This window comes from Ammospiza caudacuta, chromosome 1 (assembly GCF_027887145.1).
Source record: "Ammospiza caudacuta isolate bAmmCau1 chromosome 1, bAmmCau1.pri, whole genome shotgun sequence".
NCBI lineage: Eukaryota > Metazoa > Chordata > Aves > Passeriformes > Passerellidae > Ammospiza > Ammospiza caudacuta.
Genome location: NC_080593.1, coordinates 149888227 through 149909806, shown reverse-complemented (window position 1 = coordinate 149909806; position 21580 = coordinate 149888227). Strand labels below are relative to the sequence as shown.

Sequence of the window (21580 nt, the reverse complement as noted above, 5' to 3'; positions counted from 1 at the left end):
TAACGTGCTTAGTTTTCCCTTCCATGGGGATTACTATGAAGTTCAAAAGGCTGTGTTTCATTAAACTGTTTCTTACGGCTGAATTGAAAGATCTGGAGGCACCTGGGAATGGTGTATCCATTAACTGTCTTCTCATATTCATTTTATCAAGGGGAGGAACAGAGCTTCTTCATTCCTCAGTAAATTGTTACAAGCAAATTTTGCTGCCAACTCTTCAAGAGAAAACATTCAATGTTTATTGTCTCTTTGGTTTTGTTTCCTTTGCCTTTTTTCATTTGTCCTCTCCTTTTGTAAACAAGACTTCTTGGTATAAAAATAATATAGTAAACTCCCACTTTTGTTATGGAAGCTTGTAAGCATTTGAGCCTAAAGACCCTTGAAATCAATGCAGTGTCCCCTTACTTGGGGGTTCATCATCACTATTAATTTTGCATGACAAAATTTTTCATATTTGCTAAAAAAATCTTCGGATTGACTCCACTCCTAGCTCCACTGTGGTAATTTTCTCTCTAGTTCTTGGGGTTTCACTGGGCTTAGACTGGAGTAGGTGAAAAACAGCATTTAGACCTCAGGATATGATGTATTCAGGCACAGGAGTTAGACCATAGCACTGTTAGGACCAGAGTTTATTACCTGGGCAATCCAAGAAAACTTAAATTGCCCTTCAACTAGTTGTTAAGATACATCTGATTTAATTGTATTAATGTAGTGATTTAATTTCAGACTGAAAGGTGATATTGAAAATTAAGAACTTTTCAATTTCATATTCCATTAAGCAAACTTCTATACGAGTAATACCAATATATTACCTATAAAAGCCAATATAGATGGAAATAATTTTTACTGGTGCAGAAAGGAAAATAATTATCACATCCATTCTGAGGTCAATCCAATCTTAATGGTGCCAAGACATGATTTCACATCTTAAAATGGAGTACCATTCTAAGATATGTTTTGGTGGGTTAGGAAGTTACAGTACTTAATTTAGAGCTCTAAATCATCTATATTTTGACACAGAATCCTTTGAGACCTGCCAAGATGTTAAAAGGATTGAAAACTGAAATAGAGGAAGAAATGAACACAGCTACATTTCCCAGTGTTGGGATGCTTTTGGCTTTTCTGATACAGAGGTGGTGATTGGGGGTTGTTGGTAGCATATTAGGAGCTACTGAGAATTTCACAAAACAAAAGAAATAGTTACTGGTACAATGCAAAAATCTGGTACAAGCTCAGTTTCTGCTTTTTCTGTTCAGCTGTTTTTTATATTGAAAAAGAAATTCCTCCTTTAAGGACCTGTTATACACCTTCTGTGGTATTCTCTGGATTACAGATTTTCTGTACTGGGAAATGTTGAGCTGATACTGATCCTTGAGATAAACTATACTGAACCCACAGGTCTGCCCCTTTGTTTAAAATCCAGTACTGCCTACAAAAAAACTTCCAAGCTTTAAAGTTCTTTTCTCTCCAGGGTGTGCCTGGAGGCCCTGGACTCCCAGGAAAGGCAGGAGAAAAAGGGGAAAAGGTGAGTTGGTTCTTTGATGGGTTTGTTTACTTTTTTTTCTTGAGCTTTTTAAGTAATAGGGACAGATACTGTCTGAACTGGAAAATCATTTCATAGGTTCATGGATGGTTAAGACACATGGGTTCATGAATTCATCTTGTCTGAGCTCCTCTATTACATGTTCTGTAAGGTTTTGACCCAGTGGCAACTTTAGAATTTACCTAATAAACCACTGAGATGTGAGTGAATATGGTAAAGTCACTGCTACACAATTGTGGTCTTCATTACCTGACAAGAGCAGGCATTTGGTGTTTTAAGAAAGTCCTATTCATGACAAAAAATCCAAAGCTGGAAGAAAAACTGTCTTTGTGTCCCCTTCCATGAGCTTTCTGAAGTCAGGGGCTTGTGTGTGGTCATGCTCCCCAGAGTGCCCAGCATGCTGGAGTCCTGATCTTTTTTTTTCTGGAGTAGGAATGTTTAATCAGAAACCTGACTCCTATATCCATATATTTGGGGCTTAAAAGGGAATGAATCCCAACTCCTTCAGTAAAATCTTCTTCCAAGTTACTGAGGTCTGCCTCAGGGTCATGAGAGGACCAAGGGCTCTCTCATTCAGCCCTTGGTGTTGCAGAAATAGTGATGCACTTCACTCACAAGAAAGAAGAACAGTATATTTTATTGATGTAAGACACCAAGTTAATAAAGTTCAGTGGTAAATGCCACAGTGGTTTAACAAGATTCAATGCAAGGTACACCTGATTATTTACTGCATTGAGGACAGGGACAGACAAAACTGTCAAGGAGACCCTTCCATTGAGTCATGAGCTTCAGAAGGGATCCCTTTGTGTTCTAAACTCCTTCTCAGAGTGGCTGCATTCAGCGTTAGTCCTAAACTTGATCAATATTTTGTCTAAAGCATTATATTTGTGGAACCAATCCTTTATATCACTTAGCTAAGGTTTCAGAGTTTCCAATTCATTTACTCCCATTTTGTTTGCTGAGTATCTGATGTGATAAGGTGATAATTTGAGGGGTTACCTTGAGAGGCATCCATGCTCCAGAGTAGATCTGGGCATGCAGCCCACTGCAGGCCCTGGGCTGTGCACTGTTCTTGGGGTAAGATGGTTGGCTCATGCTGGCTACAAATGTTTCTCCCAGATTTGTGAAGGTGTTGACCAGCACTGTGGTTAGGTGAGCACATTGCCCAAGCCATCTCTCTTGGTTTGGAAAGACAGGAGTCTGCTAAGGAAGGCAGGAGCCTCCCCTTAAATGGAAAATATAAACCCCCTCCCTCTTAATTACTATAAATTTTAAATTAAGGGGCTCTCAGGCAAAAAATATGGGAGCAGGAAATAACAGTTCTTTACTAGGGAAGAAAATAAAAAGATGAAATAATCAATGCAGTAAACTAAAATAGCACTGACAGGGTCAGAACATAACCTGACATCCTGTTGGTCAGGGTATTGGTAGCAGTGCAATTGGAATTGTGGGTGCAGTCCTCCTGCAGTGTCAGGGTGGTTCTGCTGGAGCAGGGATCCTGTAGAAAGGTGTATTCTTCCTCTGAAGATCCAGTGGAAGAGGCAGTTGCTGTTCCTCTGGGAAATCGAGTGGAGAAGCCGAGCTGGTGTTCCAGAATCTCCAGATTATATCCAGGTAGCAATGCTTGGCTCCTCCCTCTGGGCAGAGCGTCTCACAATGGGATGCTGTAGTCCTTATCAGCCATGCAGTGACATTCAATGGCTGTTATCAGCAGATGTCTCCCTGGAGGGAGGAGTTGTTGTGGAAGAGTTAAGGAAAACTGCCCACTTAACAGAAGACAACTGCAATACATATGGCAAATAGAATACAATTTTCTTGACAATCCAGGACACCAGTCCTCACCTGTAGGGTTGTTACCTGGCTCCCCAGAACCCACTGTGAGTCAGGAGCAGCCACCACAACCAGAGACATCCAGTACTGCTGCTGCTGCTGCTGGGTGTCACTTGGGCAGGGTTATGGGAAGCAAAGGTCAGGATGGGATCAGGGCACATTCCAACATTTCTCAGTGTCACAGCAGGGATAACCAGTTTTGATGAGTTCAGGTTGGGGTGTGCTCCATGGAGGGAGCACAGCACCACATATAGCTGCTTCTCAAAACATTTTGAAGTCGTCTTTTACTTTCGTTGATGGAAATTACAACTACCTTGAGATTACTGAAGGAAAAGAATTCCCATTAAAGAGGTTTTCCTATGATACCAAAAGAAATCCAGGTAAGACAGCTAGGAAAATATCCATGTCTTTCAGTTCCAGTGAAAGATCTGAAGTGGTAATTGTCCAGTATTTTAATGATTCTGATGGTTTCCCTTCTACAGGGTGATCCTGGAAAAGAAGGAAAAGTGGGTTTACCTGGGCCACCTGGTGGGCCAGGGCGTCCTGGAGAGCCAGGTTTGCCTGGGAAGGGTAAAGATGGAGAAAAGGTGAGTACTGCTGACAAGTTTTGTGCTTGACTAGTTCAATATGAGACAGACAAGCATGACTTCTGCAGGAGAGCATGGATTTACCTGAATCCATGGAAGGCCTGCCTGTGGAAAATGCTCCAGATCCAATCTGTGCATTAAAAAAGGTCAGAACTGAAGATTTCTCAAATTTACACTGAAAACAGAGACCTCCACAAGGAGTAACCATTGTCCTTGTGACTAGCACAAAAATGATTAGCTTGATGGAAATTCCCTAAAAGCTTTTAATTCTTGCCCAATTAGCAAATTGTTTAATTTGGTTACATGTTGGTAAAATATTGCCAGGACAGTGTGAGCTCAGGAGGGCAGTGATGGGAGAATTGCTGCCTTGACTATAGCAAAGTCCAGGCTCTTGTTTGGCTGGATGGTGACTGTTTTCTTGGTTTACTTTTGTCACTTTAGGGGGAAAGAGGACCACCAGGCTTGCCAGGACCCTTTGGATATAAGGTGAGGATGGACTTCATTGTGGACTGCTCATCTTAGTCACCTGAACTGGAGAAAAGAACATGGTGCAAACATGGTCTGTTTTCCACTGGAAAATAGAGTTTGCAAAGCTCTGACTCAAAAATACACTTCTAGCCTTCCAGAGGATTCCTTTCTTTATTATTCCATCATCTCTGTGGATGTAAATACTCAGCTATGAATTAGCTGTGTTCACTTTCCATATTTACAATATCTTCCAGCACTGTAAGAATTCAGCACAGATGGAGTTCTCAGTGCAAACTTTTTCAAGGAAACTGGGACTGGGACCCTTTAATCCACACAACCTGCATGGCTCAGGGGTGATTTGCTCTCAGGACCACCTGTCAGCCCTCAAAGAGAACTTTTCCCTTAGCCCTCATTCCCTTCATCTCTCTTCAAGGAGGATGTGAAATATTTTCCAGTAGAACCAGGTAGTCCTGAACTTGAACATTTAATCAGACATTTCAGAAATTGTCCTTTTCAAAATGACCATTTTCTGATCTGGACTGCAAAAAGAATCAGATGTTGAAACAGATTCTGTAAATGATAAGAGGAATATGAGACCCAATCCATCTACATCCCATGTTTTTGAAATAACCAAACTGCTGTGATTTTTTTTTTAGTTTTGATGCATTTTGTACAAATGCATTGTAGTCTTTTCTATATATCTTTGACAGTTCAGAACACAGACCTACACCCACACAGACACACACTAATAGACTGAGAATTAATATAAAAGTCAGAAAAAACCACTAAAAGAAATCTCATTAAGTATTCTATTCAATAGCAACAGAAGATGATAAAAGTCTTAATTGTATGTGGGAAAATACTATTGAAATTTTTGTATTAAAATTATCTTTCTGAATAAAATAACTGATAAGGGATGTGTGGAGTGTTTGAACTAATCAGAACGCATTTTTCCTCAGTGGCCTTGCAGTATTATTTCTTTGTAGTAAAAGATTAGCTTAAGAAGAAAGCAAGAAAGGGGGAAAATAGGAGATATTGCAGATTTAATTTTGAGTGGGCAGAATCCACAGGTAACCATTTTTCTATCATGCTTCTATATGGCTAGAAATAATGTCATAATAAATTGCATAAATAAGATTGGTTGTTATAAATCTACTGCCAACGTGAGACCAAATCTCCCAACTGCAATGCAATCCATAAAAATCTTATTGATTTCTCCCTATAACTAGAAAACAGATGTTAAATTAAAGTCTTGCAGCTGAATTCTTTCTTAGCCCTCTGTCTGCAGTGTACATTGAACAATGTCAAGCTGTTTTCTGTGCTATTCAAGTTTTACTTTGAAAATCTGTTTTTTAGAAGGGAAAGCTCTCCTTTTGTAGTACAGTGCTTGAGAGAGAGTGGTAGAAGTGTTGACAATTATTTTACCAAAATAATTTCATACACTTCTGTGAGTAGGCCTATGTTGGTAAAGGACAGGAGAATATTAAGATGCAGCAAAATTTCCCTAATCCTGTCTTCAACAGATGAATGATCTATGTTCAGCAGTTTTTGTGCCTTAGCCTTCTACCACAGAAGCACAGAGAGAGAAAAGTGATTTTTGGTGCTTAGTGCTTCCCCAAGCCCAGGCAAGTTCCTGCTACCCTGGTGAAGTCCTTGGTTCTGGAATTGTTCTGGATGTGGCTCTTGGGAGTATGGTTTGGGGTGACTGAGGTGTTGCTGGGCTGGTGGTTGGACTTGCTGATCTTGAAGGTCTCTTCCAACCTTGTTGATTCTGTGAAATGCTGGAAATTTGATGCAGTGCACTAAAATAAATGAACACACGTGCAAAGATTGCGTTTGCCCTCAGTTCTGTGATGTGATGTGATGTGAGCACTCTGAGCCTGCAGAGGGGAGCTGGGGCCCCTGTGGGGGAAAAGGACACTCATGGCACGATGAGATAGTAACTGTGCCATGTCCCCATGCTGCCACATGCTGTCCCTCTGTGGGCAGGACCAGGACCAGATGTACTCATGTGACATTCTGGTGTACCACCTGCTTACATTTCAGCACATTTTCTCATCAGTACACAAAGCTTTTAACTCTTTCCTTTGTTTCAGGGTGAGAGGGGAGCTCCTGGCCTCCCTGGACAGCCAGGAGACAGAGGAGTGCCAGGAATTGGCCTGGCTGGACCCCCTGTAAGTAGCAGATCCTGCTGCAACCTGTAATGAGGTGAAAAATCAGGCATTGCCACCTGGGAAATGCATTGCCTGTGCTCAGCTGTGCTGAGAGCCTGTGGGACATTTTGCCTTCTGAAGGTGCAGATTCCAGAAGAGTCCAGAGGCTGCCATTTGTGGCTCACGTGTCACATCTCTGCTATGAGGGCTAAAAGTGCTCTTGGATTGATTGGTGTCACTCCTGAATTTTATCAGGACTGTCATTCCTGAATTTTGTGCATCATCCTGGCACACTGGCTGTGGATGTGAGAGGAGATCTGTGCCAAGCTCTGGTCTCCTGCACAGTCACAGTCTTGCTGTTGTATGAGCCCTGTTGGAAGGGATGAGTGTGGCACACATGCCCACGTCAGTGACACAGAGACATTCCAATAGCAAAATACAAAATCAGATTGCTTAAACTGCTGTGTTCCAGGAGGGGCCTCCTGCCCATAATTTCCCCCAAATATTTAGTAGGTTTGACCTCATCCAGCTCTGCCCTCCTGACTATCAGTTGGTCCCATGGTGTATATGGGAGTCTGCTTGAAAAATTTGGATTTTCCTCTTGCTGAGCTTTGATCACTCCAGTACTTGTCATGTACAACTCCTTTAGAAATGAGGGGGGTTTGGCAATGCTCTGGCAGTAGTCCTGCTCGAGACCCCCAGTTATGCACTGAATTTGCTAGTGAAATATGTTTAGGAGGAAGCAAATGCTATTTCTTGCTGTAATTGCAGAAGGACATCTGAGCCCTTGCATTCTTTTGCAATACCTCATGCATGCCACAATCCTGAACCAGTCATCAATGTTTGGTTATTATATCTGTTTATCTACATATAAATGTCCCAATTAGTAGAGGAAGTTGCCTTGAAATTATAAGTCATATTGCTGGGTAATGAGTTGAAAAATCTGGCTTTCTGAGGTGTATGTCCACTTAATATTTGCTTTTACTGTGCTGAATTCTGAGTTAGAGCAGACAGGGTTGATCCTGTTTCACACTGTGATCATGGCTTTTATGGTCCTCACAGGTTTACCAATCACTGCAGGTTTCCTGGGTGTCCTTTGATTTATCCAAGGATCTATAGATTTATCAATGATTTATCTAAGGAGCAGTGGTGTTCTTGCATTTCTCAATGTTCAGCCATTAATTAAATTAAATTAACAAATGAATATCTGGCTTGTTTGAAAATCACTAGCTAGTGGATCGTCTTTAATTACAGATTTTTAGATTCAGTCCAGGGCTAGATGAGTTCATGTCTGCATCTTGATGTACACAGGATGACAAAGTTGTTCTTCACTGGGGATTTAGCATCCTCGTCTCCATAAACACAAATGACTAAGGACTTGACTCCAAATGCCGACATCTCTTGTCTCACACCAGAAGATTGGTTTTTTCAGTGTCTTCATTATTTGCCCACTGTCAGGATGTGTAGCCACCTACACACCACACTGTTCTCAAATATGTTTTATTTATTTAATTTGCTTTACTAAATGCTTCTTTAAAAAAAAAAAGAAAAAAAACCAAACAAGAAAAACAACCAAACCACTATTATGATGGTATTTTTTCCACTATAGATTCATCATAACCTCAGCTCCAGTGCAAAGACTGGAATTGGAAAAAAAAAACCAACTCTGTATAACCTTGAATCTAGCAGACTGTCACAAAGACTGAATCCCACAGTAAAAAAAAACCAGAATAAAATCAGTGGAGTTGCTTCAGTGCATATTACACGCTGAATTAAAGACGTCAGCCTCTACTCTTTTTAGCAATGTGACAAAATTGTGTTTATAATACTTCAGCTTCAGAGCTGAGAGCCAACAACTCTTTTTAATTGGAATCCTCACCCTGTTTCCTCCTCTGCCCTTAACCTCTCTCAGGCTTTGCTCCCTGCACAAAAAGTATATATAGATGAGGATTTTTTTTTACCTTATCTGCTGAAGTATTGAGTTAGTTACAATTTACATAACACTGACCCATAAACTTGAGCATTAGCAGAGTGTGTTATTTCCAACAGAGTAGGGGACAGCTTGGACAGCTGGGGTGAATTCACATGTTTATGCTGAAGCTGCCTACTGCATGGATGCACAGTATAAGTAGAAACATTTCAATTTTGCTCTGTCTTGCCTTGTGGGCATTAATTAAATTATGCATTAAGCCATTTCTTTAACATGCACTAAGGTGTCTTCTCTCGTGGAGACACTGTGAGGATTAATGAGTTGCTGTGCCTGAAACAGAAAGCAGAAGGAGAGCAGAGTTATAGTGGTAGCCAATTTATTCAAACCTTGTTTTGGGTGTGTTTGGAGTACCAGATTGAGTCACCCATGATGGATGTGGCACTGCATCTCTTCTGTGGTTTCCTGTAGAAGTGGGTACCTGCCAGGGGCTTCCTCTACTCAGCTGCACATTTTAAGTTGCATCCCCAAACAAACAGCATGCACAAGCCCACTGCCCTCCCCCTGCTTTGACCTAAATTAAAAAGCACAGAATTCCTGTGGGTAGTTTTTCCTTGTGTAAGAGGTAGCTGAATGTGGTGGTTTTCAGAACCTGGGGGATTTGTCCTGCCCAGCCCAAAGGATGTGTGGATGCTGTGGTTCTGTGTCTCCAGACCCAGCCAGGAGCATGGATTGTCCATGGGCACAGTGCGCACCCATCCACACTCAGGAGTGCAGAGTGCAGTGAATAATGCCTTAATGCAGGACCCACCCTACTAAATGAGAATTTAAAGTGTTTTGATTGCTGTGTCTTTTCTGTTTGTAGGGCCCTGCAGGACCCCCAGGAGACAAAGGGTCACTGGTACAGTATGTCTTTCTAGCTATACCCAAATTCTCTGGGGAGGGGTCAGCCACACTAATTATGTTTTTGCCAGTCATTTCATGAGGGCAGATGTCATTGCTTTGGTTTTGCTTGAGGAATGGTCACAGGGTGGCTGATCCACCAGAACCTCTGTGTATTACCAGGTACTTGTCTGCTCTATTGGGTTATGAGAAAGAGTTGATGAAGAGCCTTGGCCTGGTGGAAATGTTTCTTTACCTGTCAGTAGTCCTAAAAGGGAAATAATGAGTGTCTTGCTTCACCCTTCTTTCAAAAAATTATTTTAAGGCACATAATTCAAGGTATATTTCTTCTAGCCAAGGCCTCAAAGGTTTAAAAGAAACCATATTAGAACATTTTTCTTACTTAAATCCTACAGATTTCAGTATTCAACAAACACACTTTAGTCCCTGAACATTCAGTTTTTCAAGGATGCAATCCATTGGTGTGGCACAAACAACTGTGTACCATGGTCTTAGTAGACACTGGCCTGAATTTCCAGCACAACAGCCCATCCTAGCAGAGTGATAGCCTGGAACTGAGGAGATGTGTGCTATTTCCAGAGTCCCCCATGGCAGGAAGGAAATTATGAATCTGACTCCATGTTCTTAGAAGGCTAATTGATTATTTTATATACTTATAGTATATTAAAGAATGCTATACTAAAACTATACTAAAGAATAGAGAAGGGATACATACAGAAGGATTAACAAGATACTAATGAAAAACTCATGGTCTCTTCCAGAGTCCTGCTACAGCTGGATGGTGATTGGTCATTAAGTAAAAACAATTCACATGAAACCAATCAACCAGCCAGCTGTTTGTTGGATAAACAGTCTCCAAACCACATTCCAAAGCAGCAAAACACAGGAGAAGCAAAATGAGATAATGAGAAGAATCCTGGGGAAGGGGATTTTTCAGAAAATGGGACAGTGACAGTGACCTTTTCTCCTCTACTGTCCTGTGCTCTGTCATATTTTCTCCCTGTTCAAAAACCTGCCTCCTGTAAAGAGTCATTATTACTTCTCCAATCAATGTATGGAAATATTGATGCACATGAAGTCCCTTGAGGCACAGAAATTATTGATATCAGGATAGTGCAGTGTGAGCTGTAATTATATTTATTCTTAAACTCTCATACTTGTGTAGGTGCTGGTTAATTTTTCCACCAGTTACTATTAGGTTAAGGATTTCTTCTCTTCAGCTAAGAAGCACCTCATAAATACTGCTCACATTACTGGGTTTGTCTGTTCTCTCCCTCTCAGGGTCCCCGTGGTGTGCCTGGGATCCCTGGACCACAGGGGCCTCCTGGCCAGGATGTAAGTAAAATTAAAGTGTAAGTGCTCAAGAAGCTGGTCAGTGCTTGCATCTAATTGCCTTAAAAATTCGTGCTGATAATCAAATACAGTCTCTGAGTCTTACTAGGATTGTCCAAGGGACATGATTTGCAGAAGTAGAGCTCTTACAACTTAGGATGTCAAAAGGGAAAATAGTTGGAATAAGGAGGATTGCTTCAAGGAAAGTGGGGTTCATCACTGAACCACTTTAAAATTACACTGGAGAAGGGACTTTGCAACATAAACTGGAGAAAGATCCCACACTGGAAAAGGATGGTGGTTCGGCTCTCTAGGAACTTCTTAGAATCCACTGAGATAAGTTCCCTTTCTGTTAAAACAGGGCCACAGATGTTAAATTCTCTGTGAGTTCATTTTGCTGCTGCTATTGTGCATTTTTGAGGACATTTTAACCTCTTGGTGCATTGTGCTACCACTGTCTCAGTGGTGAGTCATGGAACTGAGGAGCAGAGAGGAACGTGGCAGACTCCCAGCTGGAAAGCTGGCCCCTCTCTCTGCCTGCTTCCACTTCAGGGCTGCATCAGAAAGAGGAGAATTGTTTTTCTTCTATGATGTGGAAACCAGTCCTCTGAAGGAGCCTCTGAAGATTTGGAAGGGCTTGATCTTTGGGTTTAAGGGAACACGATGGAGAGGGGGAAGTGACCTCCTGGAACTCTCCTTCTCAGCACTGCTCCGTGATGCTGTCATGTCTGAAATGGTACCAGCTCTCACCAGCTCCACAGCAAGCATTTTCCAACCCTGGTGTGGCTTTACTGACATCCATCAGGTGGCCTAAAGGAGGTCCTTTCCTGTGGAAAGAAGGTCTTGTTTTCTTCCCACCTACTTATTCCTAGAGGGGTTGTGGATGCCCCATCCCTGGAGGTGTTCCAGGCCAGGCTGGATGGGGCTCTGAGCAGCCTGGGATAGTGGAAGGTGTCCCTGCCTGTTGGGAAGGATGAAAGTTTGACAAGAAAGTCTCACAGATATGTGTGCTTAGCAGAAAGATTTTTGAATGTAGAGTCTGATGCAGGAATAGAGATGGAAGCAAGTTTTGATATAGAAGAAAAGATTTGCTAAGCCAGTTTTACTAGATAACTAAGGAGGCAAAAGGTGTGTTAGTTAGAAGGGGGTTTTATGACTTAGAGCAAAGGATAAACCCCCCTCAAACAAGAAGATGTTTTTACCAAGCAGAAAGATAGCACAGGCAAACAAGTCAGCAAATGTTGCAAACAGAAAAAAGGTCTCAGAATTTTCCACTACAAGAAAACTGAAAAACAATTTCTAGCTTAAACTGTAATGTACTAACTTTTAGTGACTGGATAACAGTAACATGAATATGGTAGTTATAGTAGTTCTGATAGGCTATAGATAAAAGTTAAGGTATAGATTGGTTCTACTGTATTAAGATGCTCAGCAAAGAAAAGTCTATAATGCACTGTAACGAAAACCAAAGGGTCTCCAGGCCTGCCTGCAGCTGTAGCTCATTTAAGCTCTCATTTAAGCTCTCACACCCTGCCTATAGCACAAGAACTGGATGATCTTTATGGTCCCTTCCAACCCAAACCATTCCAAGATTCTCTGACTCTATTCTTTGTCCCAAGACCAATGATTCAGCCAGGGTTTTCTTCCAGAGCCCATGATAGCTGAAATGGTCCCTTGTGTCCCTGAGCAGCCAGAGATTTGGGATTGATTATGTCCTGCTGTCTGTCCCTAGATCTCATCCCCTTGCCTCAGATGTTTGAAATTTTAAATGAAGATGTTTTGAACAGGAGATAGGATAGATGTGTTTGTTAGAGCTGAACTGTGTGAGGAGAGTACCTGAGGCAGCTTTTTGGAGTCTGTTTCTGGCTCTGCTCTGATCAGCATTGGCTGGTCAACTCTTGGACATGCAGCACTGAGGTCTTTACATTTTTCTTTTCCCTGCAGAAAATTAATCCAAACACAAACATTCCTCAGGCTACTTATAAAACACATTCTGTTTTACACTCACTGCTTTAATTGCAGTCAATATGTCTTTTAGAACCTTTCTGCATTGTGTGATCACTTTTTAAACCATTCTGTCTGTGTTTCAGGAGGTATAATTGGAGGTACAGGACACATTGCAACATTTCTTGGTGTGTCAGCAGGGATAACCTATTTTGACAAGATCATGCATTTGCAGTTCCCTGATCTCTGTCTTTATTTAACTAGCATAAGGAACTTTTTGTTCTGCTTCTGCACTCTTGTGTGCCAATGCAGTGTTCCTGTATCCTCTGAAACATGTCCATTTTTGTACTCTGCTGTGTTCAAACAGGATATCATTGGATAGGAAAGCTCCAATTTGAATTGCTAATATGAATTTGCTGTGCAGCTCCCAAGCCATGCAGTGTCAATTGCCTCAATGACTTGCCTCAGTGTCTTGTACTTTGCTGTGGCCTTTGCAAATGTATTCCGTGTTTTTTTCCTGAGACTGAAAAATTCTTTTAAATCACATTTACATACATCAAGTTACTCTCTGAATTATTTTTCCAGTTGCAAACTCATCAGATGCTTGTGGAAGTGCCTGCTATCAGTTGCATTCTCTGATATAGCAAATCAGATTTACAACTGCATTTTGGGAGATGAAAGAGTCAATATTGTTTTTGCAATATATGTGGCCAAAATTCTCTCCCACTGGTGAATAAATTGGAGCTTTTTACATGACTACCTTCAAAATTTTTTCTGGTCCCCTCAAAGCATGTGTCATATTTTTTTGGGATAGCCCAAAGTCACCTTTGGAAACAGTTGGCTACTCAGTCTAATATCAAGAATTCTCAGGACAGTGTCTTTTTTTATTAAAATTTAGGTTTTGAAAATACTTGCCTAGTTTTGCAGTACAATTGTGCTGCTTTGGCCTTGTTCTGTTCCTCTTAGAAAAAGCCTTGCTATTTGTTTGTCTTCTAGAGTTCATTATGTCCATAAATCCCTATGAATTATCTTTTTCTGTGACAAAGCTGGGACATGTTGTCTGCTTCCATATATATAATATTCTTGTCTTTAAATTTGCATCTTTTTCTGATTAACCAAAGCTTCAATTCTTAAAGCCTAAAAAGTGTACTTTTTTAAGGTTCTTTTTCCCTAATAATATAACTACTTTTTTCCATAACAGAACTACTACACATTGTGCCTACTTTAGGGATCTCAGTCACTTAAAATTACTTTCTCTTGCTTTTGGAGAAAAAAAAATCCAAATCACATTTTAATCTGTCAGTATTCCTGTATCAAGCATTAAAATAGTGTAGCCTTAAGTACCTTCTGTTGGAGAAGTTAGCCAATCTCCTAGTCTGAGAATTATAAAAAAAGTATTTCTCCATGTTCAGTGATGTTATATGCAGTGCTGTCTGCTCCAGAGCAGGTCCCTCCTGCCTGGTTAAATTAGATATATGGAGGAATTTCTTAACTGTGCATGTAGTGAAGCACTGGAGCAAAATGCCCAGAGAAGCTGTGGCTGCCCCATCCCTGGAAGTGCTCAAGGCCATGTTGGATGGAGCTTGGAGCAACCTGGGACAGTGGAAAGTGTCCCTTCCCATGGCAGGGGCTTGGAATGAGATGGGATTTTAGGTCCCTTCCAAACCATCCCATGATTCTATGAAAAAGTTTATTAGAAGATGTAAAATGACAGGACAAGCCACAGTGGGCAGGTGCAGGGCTCAGCCAAACAAGTGTTCAGCCAGCTCTGGTTTACCAGCCCCTTTTATACCCTTTTGTGTTTACCTCCTGTTTGTTTGTTCCTCTCTCTCCCTGCACAGCCCCTCATGCATCTCCCCAGCCCTGTCAGTCCCTCTGCCCTCCCAGTTCGTGTCCCCCAGTTTACAATCTGATCATTTGCAAGGTCCAGATTGCCCTCCCAGCAAGTGCAGTCTGTGGTTTTTGATGGCCCATCAGTTACTGCCAGTGACAAGATCTGCTGCTTCTTAGGTCTGTGTGTCTCTGAAAATTTACGTTCTGATTTCCTCCTTTTCCTTTAATTTCCCAGTTGACAAGGTCCTGGATGAGGTAACCTTGCTGCAATAAGCCTCCTCATATTTCCACATGCCTTGATCAATTAGTGTGAATGTCCAGGTTTGCTTCCCATCACTGCCATCCTTTTTTTTGGTCAGGTTTGTGTCCTTGAAATTCTAATTTATGACTTTCTCCTTCTCTTTCTTTGTTGAATTCAAAAAGATTCTTGACCAGATACCCCTAAAGGAGCAGACACTCTCTGGGCAGCCACTCTTACACTTCATGTGTTGGGAATGATCTGTTCTCCCCTGCCTGTCTGCTGGGAGATAAAATGTTTCTGTTCAACACACCTATTTAGTGTCCTTAGATTAGGAAACAATCTGAATGAGATATTCTCTTATCCTCCTATTAACAGTGAGGGCACCTGTTTAATAGGATCTTTCTGTATTTTGATTATGATAATTTGAATTAACATAAACACTGAATTAATCACTTTTTAATTAGGTTAATTATTTATGGTAACTAAGTTCCAGAATTACTGAGAAGTTCATCGTCCCCCTGCATTTGCTTTCATAATTGCAGAACCTTTGTGGATGCATAAATTACTGCCAATGGATTTGAAAAGCAGAGTTTGCTGTTCTGAGGTTGATTTCCCCATCCTGTTAGAAGGACAGTTCCAGGGAGCCTTTGTGTTTGTTTTACTTACACCCCAAACCAGGGTACACTTATTAACCCACCTATTGTCTCTTTATTGCTGTGGCATGTAACTGATTTAAGATATTGCATTTCAAGTTCAATTTTCAGTCTTGTAATAGAACTATCCCACCATATGCCTGTGTGACTGACACATTTCCCCTATACACTTATGTTTCCTTACAGAGTTTCTTTAAGTATTTTCACATGCACCATTGACCTGAGCATCCTTTTCCCCATCATAGGATTTTGCCTCATAACTACACTAGCATTTTATTCAGAATATTCTGAATTGGAAGGAACCCACAAGGCTCATCGAGTCCAAGTCTGGAGTGAATGGGCCATGAGGGGATCAAACCCACAACTTTGGCATAATTAGCACCATTTGCCAACCAACTAAGCTAAATATTATTTTTTAGCATTATCAGCAGCACAGTTTCCATCAGTTCCCATTTAAAGACCATTCCTGTGTGTCAGATTTTGCAGACTGATGCTCTGAATACTGTGCATCACACCTCCTCGTGGCTGACATCTTTTCCCTGTACTGGTGTGCTGTACCACTCACTGGATATTCTGCTTTGTGCCAGCCACTCTTGGCTGCAATCTTCTGAAAGTGTTCAAACTTTTTGAGTTTTCCAACACTGATTTGTTACTTGGATCTGTGCATTTTCCCACATCGTGTTAGCAGCATTTATTTTCTGTGCCATGCAGTTTTTTGGTCAGACTCATTTGCTTTTCTCTGAATTTTCTGGCTTTCTCTTTTCCAGTTCCTTCCCCTCTTAGCTTGTCAGATGCAGTTTTAACTTCCATGTCTTCATTCTAACATTTTCATTCTGCTCTGAGCAATGTGAAGCTGCATCAGGGGAGGTTTATGTTGGATATTAGGAAAAGATTCTTCATCCAGATAGTGGCCAGACACTGGAACAGGATTCCCAGGCAAGTGGTCACAGCACCAAGACTAACAGAGTTCAAGGAGCATTTGGACAGCGCTCTCAGGCACATGATGTGATTCTTGGGATTGTCCTGTGCAAGATCAGGAGCTGGACTTGAATTTTTGCAGGTCCATTACAATCCAGCACAGTTTGTAATTTTATATTTGCAGCTTGTCTGTTTTTGTCAGCCTTTTCTAACTCCAGACCTCTACAGACCAGCAATACTTCCTCTACTTTTGACTCTGCTTCCATTGGCCTGTTCTCTGATAATGCACCATGCTGAACTGCCATTATCCACATCTGGTTTGTTCAGTTTGGCTCACAAAATCATTCTTCAATGGACATTCTCTGGTTGCAATCTTGTACCTTTCACTTTTTCTGGAGAACTTTTCCTCCGGATTCAGGGTTTTTTTCAGATTTGTCAGCCATGGCACAGAGCTTAATCTCTTTTTCTGTCTCATTTCCATGCTTTTAGAGACATCACCAGCTCCACATCATACAGCATGCAAGAAAATGGGTTCATCCCTTTTTGTCTCAAGGCACTCTGATACCATGTGGACATGATAGCTGTGCTTAATCCTTTCCAAGGATTTCCATTTTATTCACTCTCTCCTTGCATGTCTTTTCACATAACTAAGAAGTCTTTTCCTATATTCCTTTTTTAAAAGATCTTTAAATACTCAGATTACACCGCTAGTGCCATGTTCATATTTCAGATCCCAAAGCAGAAGGCTGTCAGTGAGCCCTATGGCATATATTTATAGCTGTGCTACTAGTCAGCATGAAAGACATTTCTGAACTGTCTTTTCTGTCTTGCTTTCTGATCCAGGATTATTCTCATGGCTCAAGTTTTTGCTTTGCATCACACTTTTTAGAGCAAGTTCTGTGTGAGTCTTCTTGAACAAAGTAGGTCTGGGAATATAAGATCTGTGTAATTGTATTTAGCCATCCCCCTTCCCATTTGCAGAGGTGGCTGAGAACACAGTGGAGAAGATGCCAAAAGCATGACCTGACAGCATCTGTGAAAGAGAAGGGACTTGGGGAACAATGCACAGTTCTCTGGATTCACCTTGAAATTCTGTGGAAGAAGGAAGGCTATAAATTACTAAAATAATTACTTATTTTTACTCAGTTCCCCAGAAGAACTTCTGGGAAGAAATGTGAGCTAAACATCTTCTTCAGACCTTGTCTTCTCTTTGTTCTCACCTGCAGAGGGTTTAATTCCTCAGGAAACAAGAGTTCATCCATGAACTTCAGGACTACTTCAGCTCCACTTTAGGTCCATTTCAGTGTGTGTTTAATTTTTGTCTCTTAGAATGACAAGGTATTTGAAAGGTTTTTGCTCATCCAGAAGCATTTAATGTGGACATAGAAAAAGATAATTGATATATTTTCCAATTTTTTCTCTCCTCTGGCAAGACATACAGGATTTAAGTACTAAGTGAGACTCAAGGATGAAATTCAAGTTTGCCCTGTAGCTACAATTGTGGTGTATCATGACACACAGTGCTCTTCAGTCATTAATCCCCATCTGGTTGTCTGTGTAAATAATGCAAGGAACTGATTGGGAAAGTGGAATAACCTGAGACAAGGTGGCAGAAAGAACACCCAGTGCCCTTCCTGGCTAAGCATTTGACCAAATTTTAAAGGAACTTTCCATATGGAAATACTAGATAGTCTCAAAGAGTAGCTCCTGCTGAGCCTAGACTGATTGAAAGCCACCTGTACCTTGATCATCAGCATCCAGATGTTGATGCAGCCCAAAAAGCCAATCAAGTCCTGGGCTGTGTCAAAACCAGCATGGCCAGGAGGTCAAGGCAGGGGATTGTGCCTCTCTATTCCATTTTGGTGAGACCCCACCTGCAGTGTTGTGTCCAGCTCTGGGGTCCCACAGCACAGGAAGGATGTGAAACTGGTAGAGTGAGTTCAGAGGAGGCCACCAAGGCAATTGAAGGGATAGAGCAACTCTCTTACAAGGAAAGGTGGAGAGAATTGGGATTGTTGAGCCTGGAAAAGTGAAGGCTTCAGGGTGACCTATTTGTGGTCTTCCAGTACCTGAAGGGAGCCTTGAAGAAAGATGGGGAGGGATTTTTGACCAAGTGTGAGAGCTATAGGTAACCAAGACAGCCAAAATCCAGAGCTGAAGTGTAAAGAATAGATTTATTCCATTACCACTCTGGCAGAATGGGGACACATACACTACTAAGTTTATTCCATCTTAGCAGGGGCAAAAAGTGCTCAGGGTAACCTCATAGCTCCTTATCTCTCCTTCTCCAGTAGGGAGGCCCCAGCCTGTGAGGAATGCTTTTTAAGTTTTTTACAGCATTTTGTTATCTTCTATAAAACTTCCACTTTTCAGGACAGACAGAAAACAACCCAAAGAAAACACAACATGTGAAATTTTCCACACTGAATATTCTTAGCATCCTCCAACTGCAAGGTCATCTTTAGTGAAAACAACTCTGTTTTTCCCTTCTCATCAGATCTTTCACTTTCAACCTTTTTCTCACCACACAAAGGAAGTGGCAGTAAAAGGGATAATGGCTTCAAACTGGAAGAAAGTAGGTTCAAATTAGGTATATGGAAGAAGTTCTTTACTGTGAGGTTGGCGAAACACTGGCGCAGGTTGCCTCGAGAAGCTTTGGATGCTCCAGCCTTGGAAGTGTTCAAGGCCAGGTTGGATGGGGCTTGGAGAAACCTGGGATAGTGGAAGGTGTCCCTGTCCATGGCAGGGGGTTGGAATGAGATGGTCTTGAAGGTCCCTTCCAACCTAAACCCTTCTATGACTCTATGAACATCCTGGGTGGCAAATCTGGAACCATCCAAGAGAAAGCCCCATGTGGGGCTTCTGTAGAATCAACAAAGCTGAACACAAATAAGATTTTTTTAGATGGTCAGAAGAAACTGTTTAGAAATAAAAATGATCAGGTAGGACAGATTTTGTATGTGGTAAATTCTGTATGCTCTTTAAGGTGCTCAGTATGAATAGAACATGCACTTGCTTGAGTGATGACACAAGGGTGATGAACCAGGTGGATACAGGAATTCAGCAGAAAATGGTTTGGGAAAATGTCACCAAGTATCCTTAAAACTGCAAGGATCCTCACAGTGCAGATAATTGTCACCATGTGAGCCATGGCCAACTGTCTTGTTCAAAATATTTGGTTTCCCAAGTGAGCATTACTTTATGCAAATGTTTTCCAAAAATTTTTAGACATGATTTTTGTTTTGTTTTTAACAAACTTAATTCCTTGTAAATGATATGTTAGAGATACACGCTGAGGGGTGAAGGTTGTCCCTTTTCCTAATCCTGCCTTTCTGAACATAAAATTCTGAGAATGCTGGTAACTTCTATGCCTTTATCTCAAGAAAATGGATACCACCACACCTCAGCAAACAAAAATCCAACCAATCAACCAAACAAACAAATTGATTTTGCTTGTTGACACGTGCTTTCAGAGATTCACACCAGTAAAGTTCATAGTGTTTCCTATCTCCAGAAGACAAGCTAAAGCAAACCCAGTCTCTGTGTGACTCAAATGAATTTAGCTAAGGTTTGAGAGGGTGTTCAAGTTGCAGATATTTGGAGGAGTTTGCTGTCTGTCTCATGCAAGGAGTAGTGCTGGTCAGCAGACGAAAGCAAAATGTGTGCTAGTCCAGATCGGTCAGCAGAGTGCAAGAGCAATCAGGAGGCTATTTTATAATTATTTCACAATGTTTTTCTTTTTCTTGATCTGTAGGGTGTACCTGGAAATCCAGGGGAAAGAGGACCTCCTGGAAAACCTGTATGTAACTCACTTCTGTGTTACATCTTCCTTTTAACTCAGTTTCCACCTGTACACCTCACCTCAGAAGTGCACTTGGGTGCTTTTCCACTGTTGTTTTTCCCAGCAGAGCAGTAGGAAAAAGACTAAAACCCACTAAAGGTTTAGTGAAGGCTTTGGAATGGGAACAACTGGATATTCTGCATGTAAATAAAAGCCAAAATTTTAAATTCCACTTCCTTAGCACCGCTCTACAGTACCCTCAGCAAGAACTCATCTCAGGTCCCAATAAAAAGCATTGCTAGGGTAGGGTGGGGAGTACAAGTTTGGCCCAGTGAATCCTAGACAGGACAAGGAAAACCAGTGAGAATCCAAGAACATGTTCAGGAAAAATTCTTATGTCTTGATGCCTCTTAAAATTGCCTGAAGTAATGAATTTCTCATTCCACAGGGTTCCCCACCCATGCTTACTCCAGAGGACATAAATCTGCTGGTAAAGGTAATCAGCCATTAATGAGAGTGGGAGTTCATGTCTCTGTTTGATTCAGACCTAACACTCTGTGATGGGAGAGTGTCTGAACTACAAGTGCAAAAGGTGTCTTTAAACACTCTTCAAAGCTCAAGAATGACAAGTCTCCTGCTTGCACTGGTATTGGGACACGAGCTCACAGTGGAGATGAAAATCCCTTCCCCAGCACTGAAATGACCTGAAAAGTTCTCTGTAACATCTCTAAGGCTTTCTCAGCTCTTCTTGAGGCATGCATTCCAAGGAGAGATAAGCATAATCAAGTTACATTATCTAAACCAGAAAATGGAAACCATTTTAATAAAATGCTGGATTTTTTCACATACAACTTCAACAGTGACCGGAGTAATTTTAGGTAATTGTGAGTGCAAATTTAGTTTGCATTGTGAATCTAAAAGGATGCAGGTAATTAACCCCAGAAGTACTTGTGATTCAAAAGTGATAATCTGTCTGCCTTTCCACTCCATGTAGAGAATTTTGTGAGAAATTAGTCAGTCTTTGATAGGTGTTGACTGAAAATCTCTATAGATTTACATGGGCTGAGTTGTGAGTTTTTTAAGCTGTCTTAAACCTGGCAAGAAATCTTTTCTTATTGATTGAAATAAACTAAAAAATTACCTTCTCTTACCAACCTCATTAACCAGAGGGCCCTTTTAAGATGGCTGCTGTGAAATTACTCTTAACTCCAGAGTTGTCTTTGTTTTGTGGACCCCAGTATTGTTCTGGAGGTTTTACTCTAAGGTGTTTCTTGGGACTTCTGATCTGGACAAGAGCAAGAGACTCATTCTTGGGTACAGGATTGTCACTTTGATGTTCTTTCATTTCCTTCCTTTGCTTCTATTATGGTTAAACACATTTGTGCATTTTTTCTGCTTGGTATTTTTTCACTCCACACTTGGTACAGAAAGCAGCACCTTGAAATCCAGGTGAAATTAGGGCTCTGCTGT

At 41.2% G+C, this 21580-nt stretch overlaps 1 protein-coding gene across 1 annotated transcript in view; it reads left to right on the top strand.

Annotated features, from left to right (window-relative positions):
* The window catches only part of COL22A1 (collagen type XXII alpha 1 chain), a 203374-nt gene that overhangs the window by 148024 nt on the left and 33770 nt on the right, over positions 1 to 21580 (top strand). Inside the window, exons 37-44 of the mRNA XM_058812385.1 lie at positions 1469 to 1522; positions 3853 to 3957; positions 4399 to 4443; positions 6522 to 6599; positions 9371 to 9406; positions 10690 to 10743; positions 20084 to 20128; positions 20559 to 20606. Of these exons, the coding sequence (XP_058668368.1) occupies positions 1469 to 1522; positions 3853 to 3957; positions 4399 to 4443; positions 6522 to 6599; positions 9371 to 9406; positions 10690 to 10743; positions 20084 to 20128; positions 20559 to 20606 (465 nt within the window). The remainder of the gene's footprint in view (positions 1 to 1468; positions 1523 to 3852; positions 3958 to 4398; positions 4444 to 6521; positions 6600 to 9370; positions 9407 to 10689; positions 10744 to 20083; positions 20129 to 20558; positions 20607 to 21580) is intronic.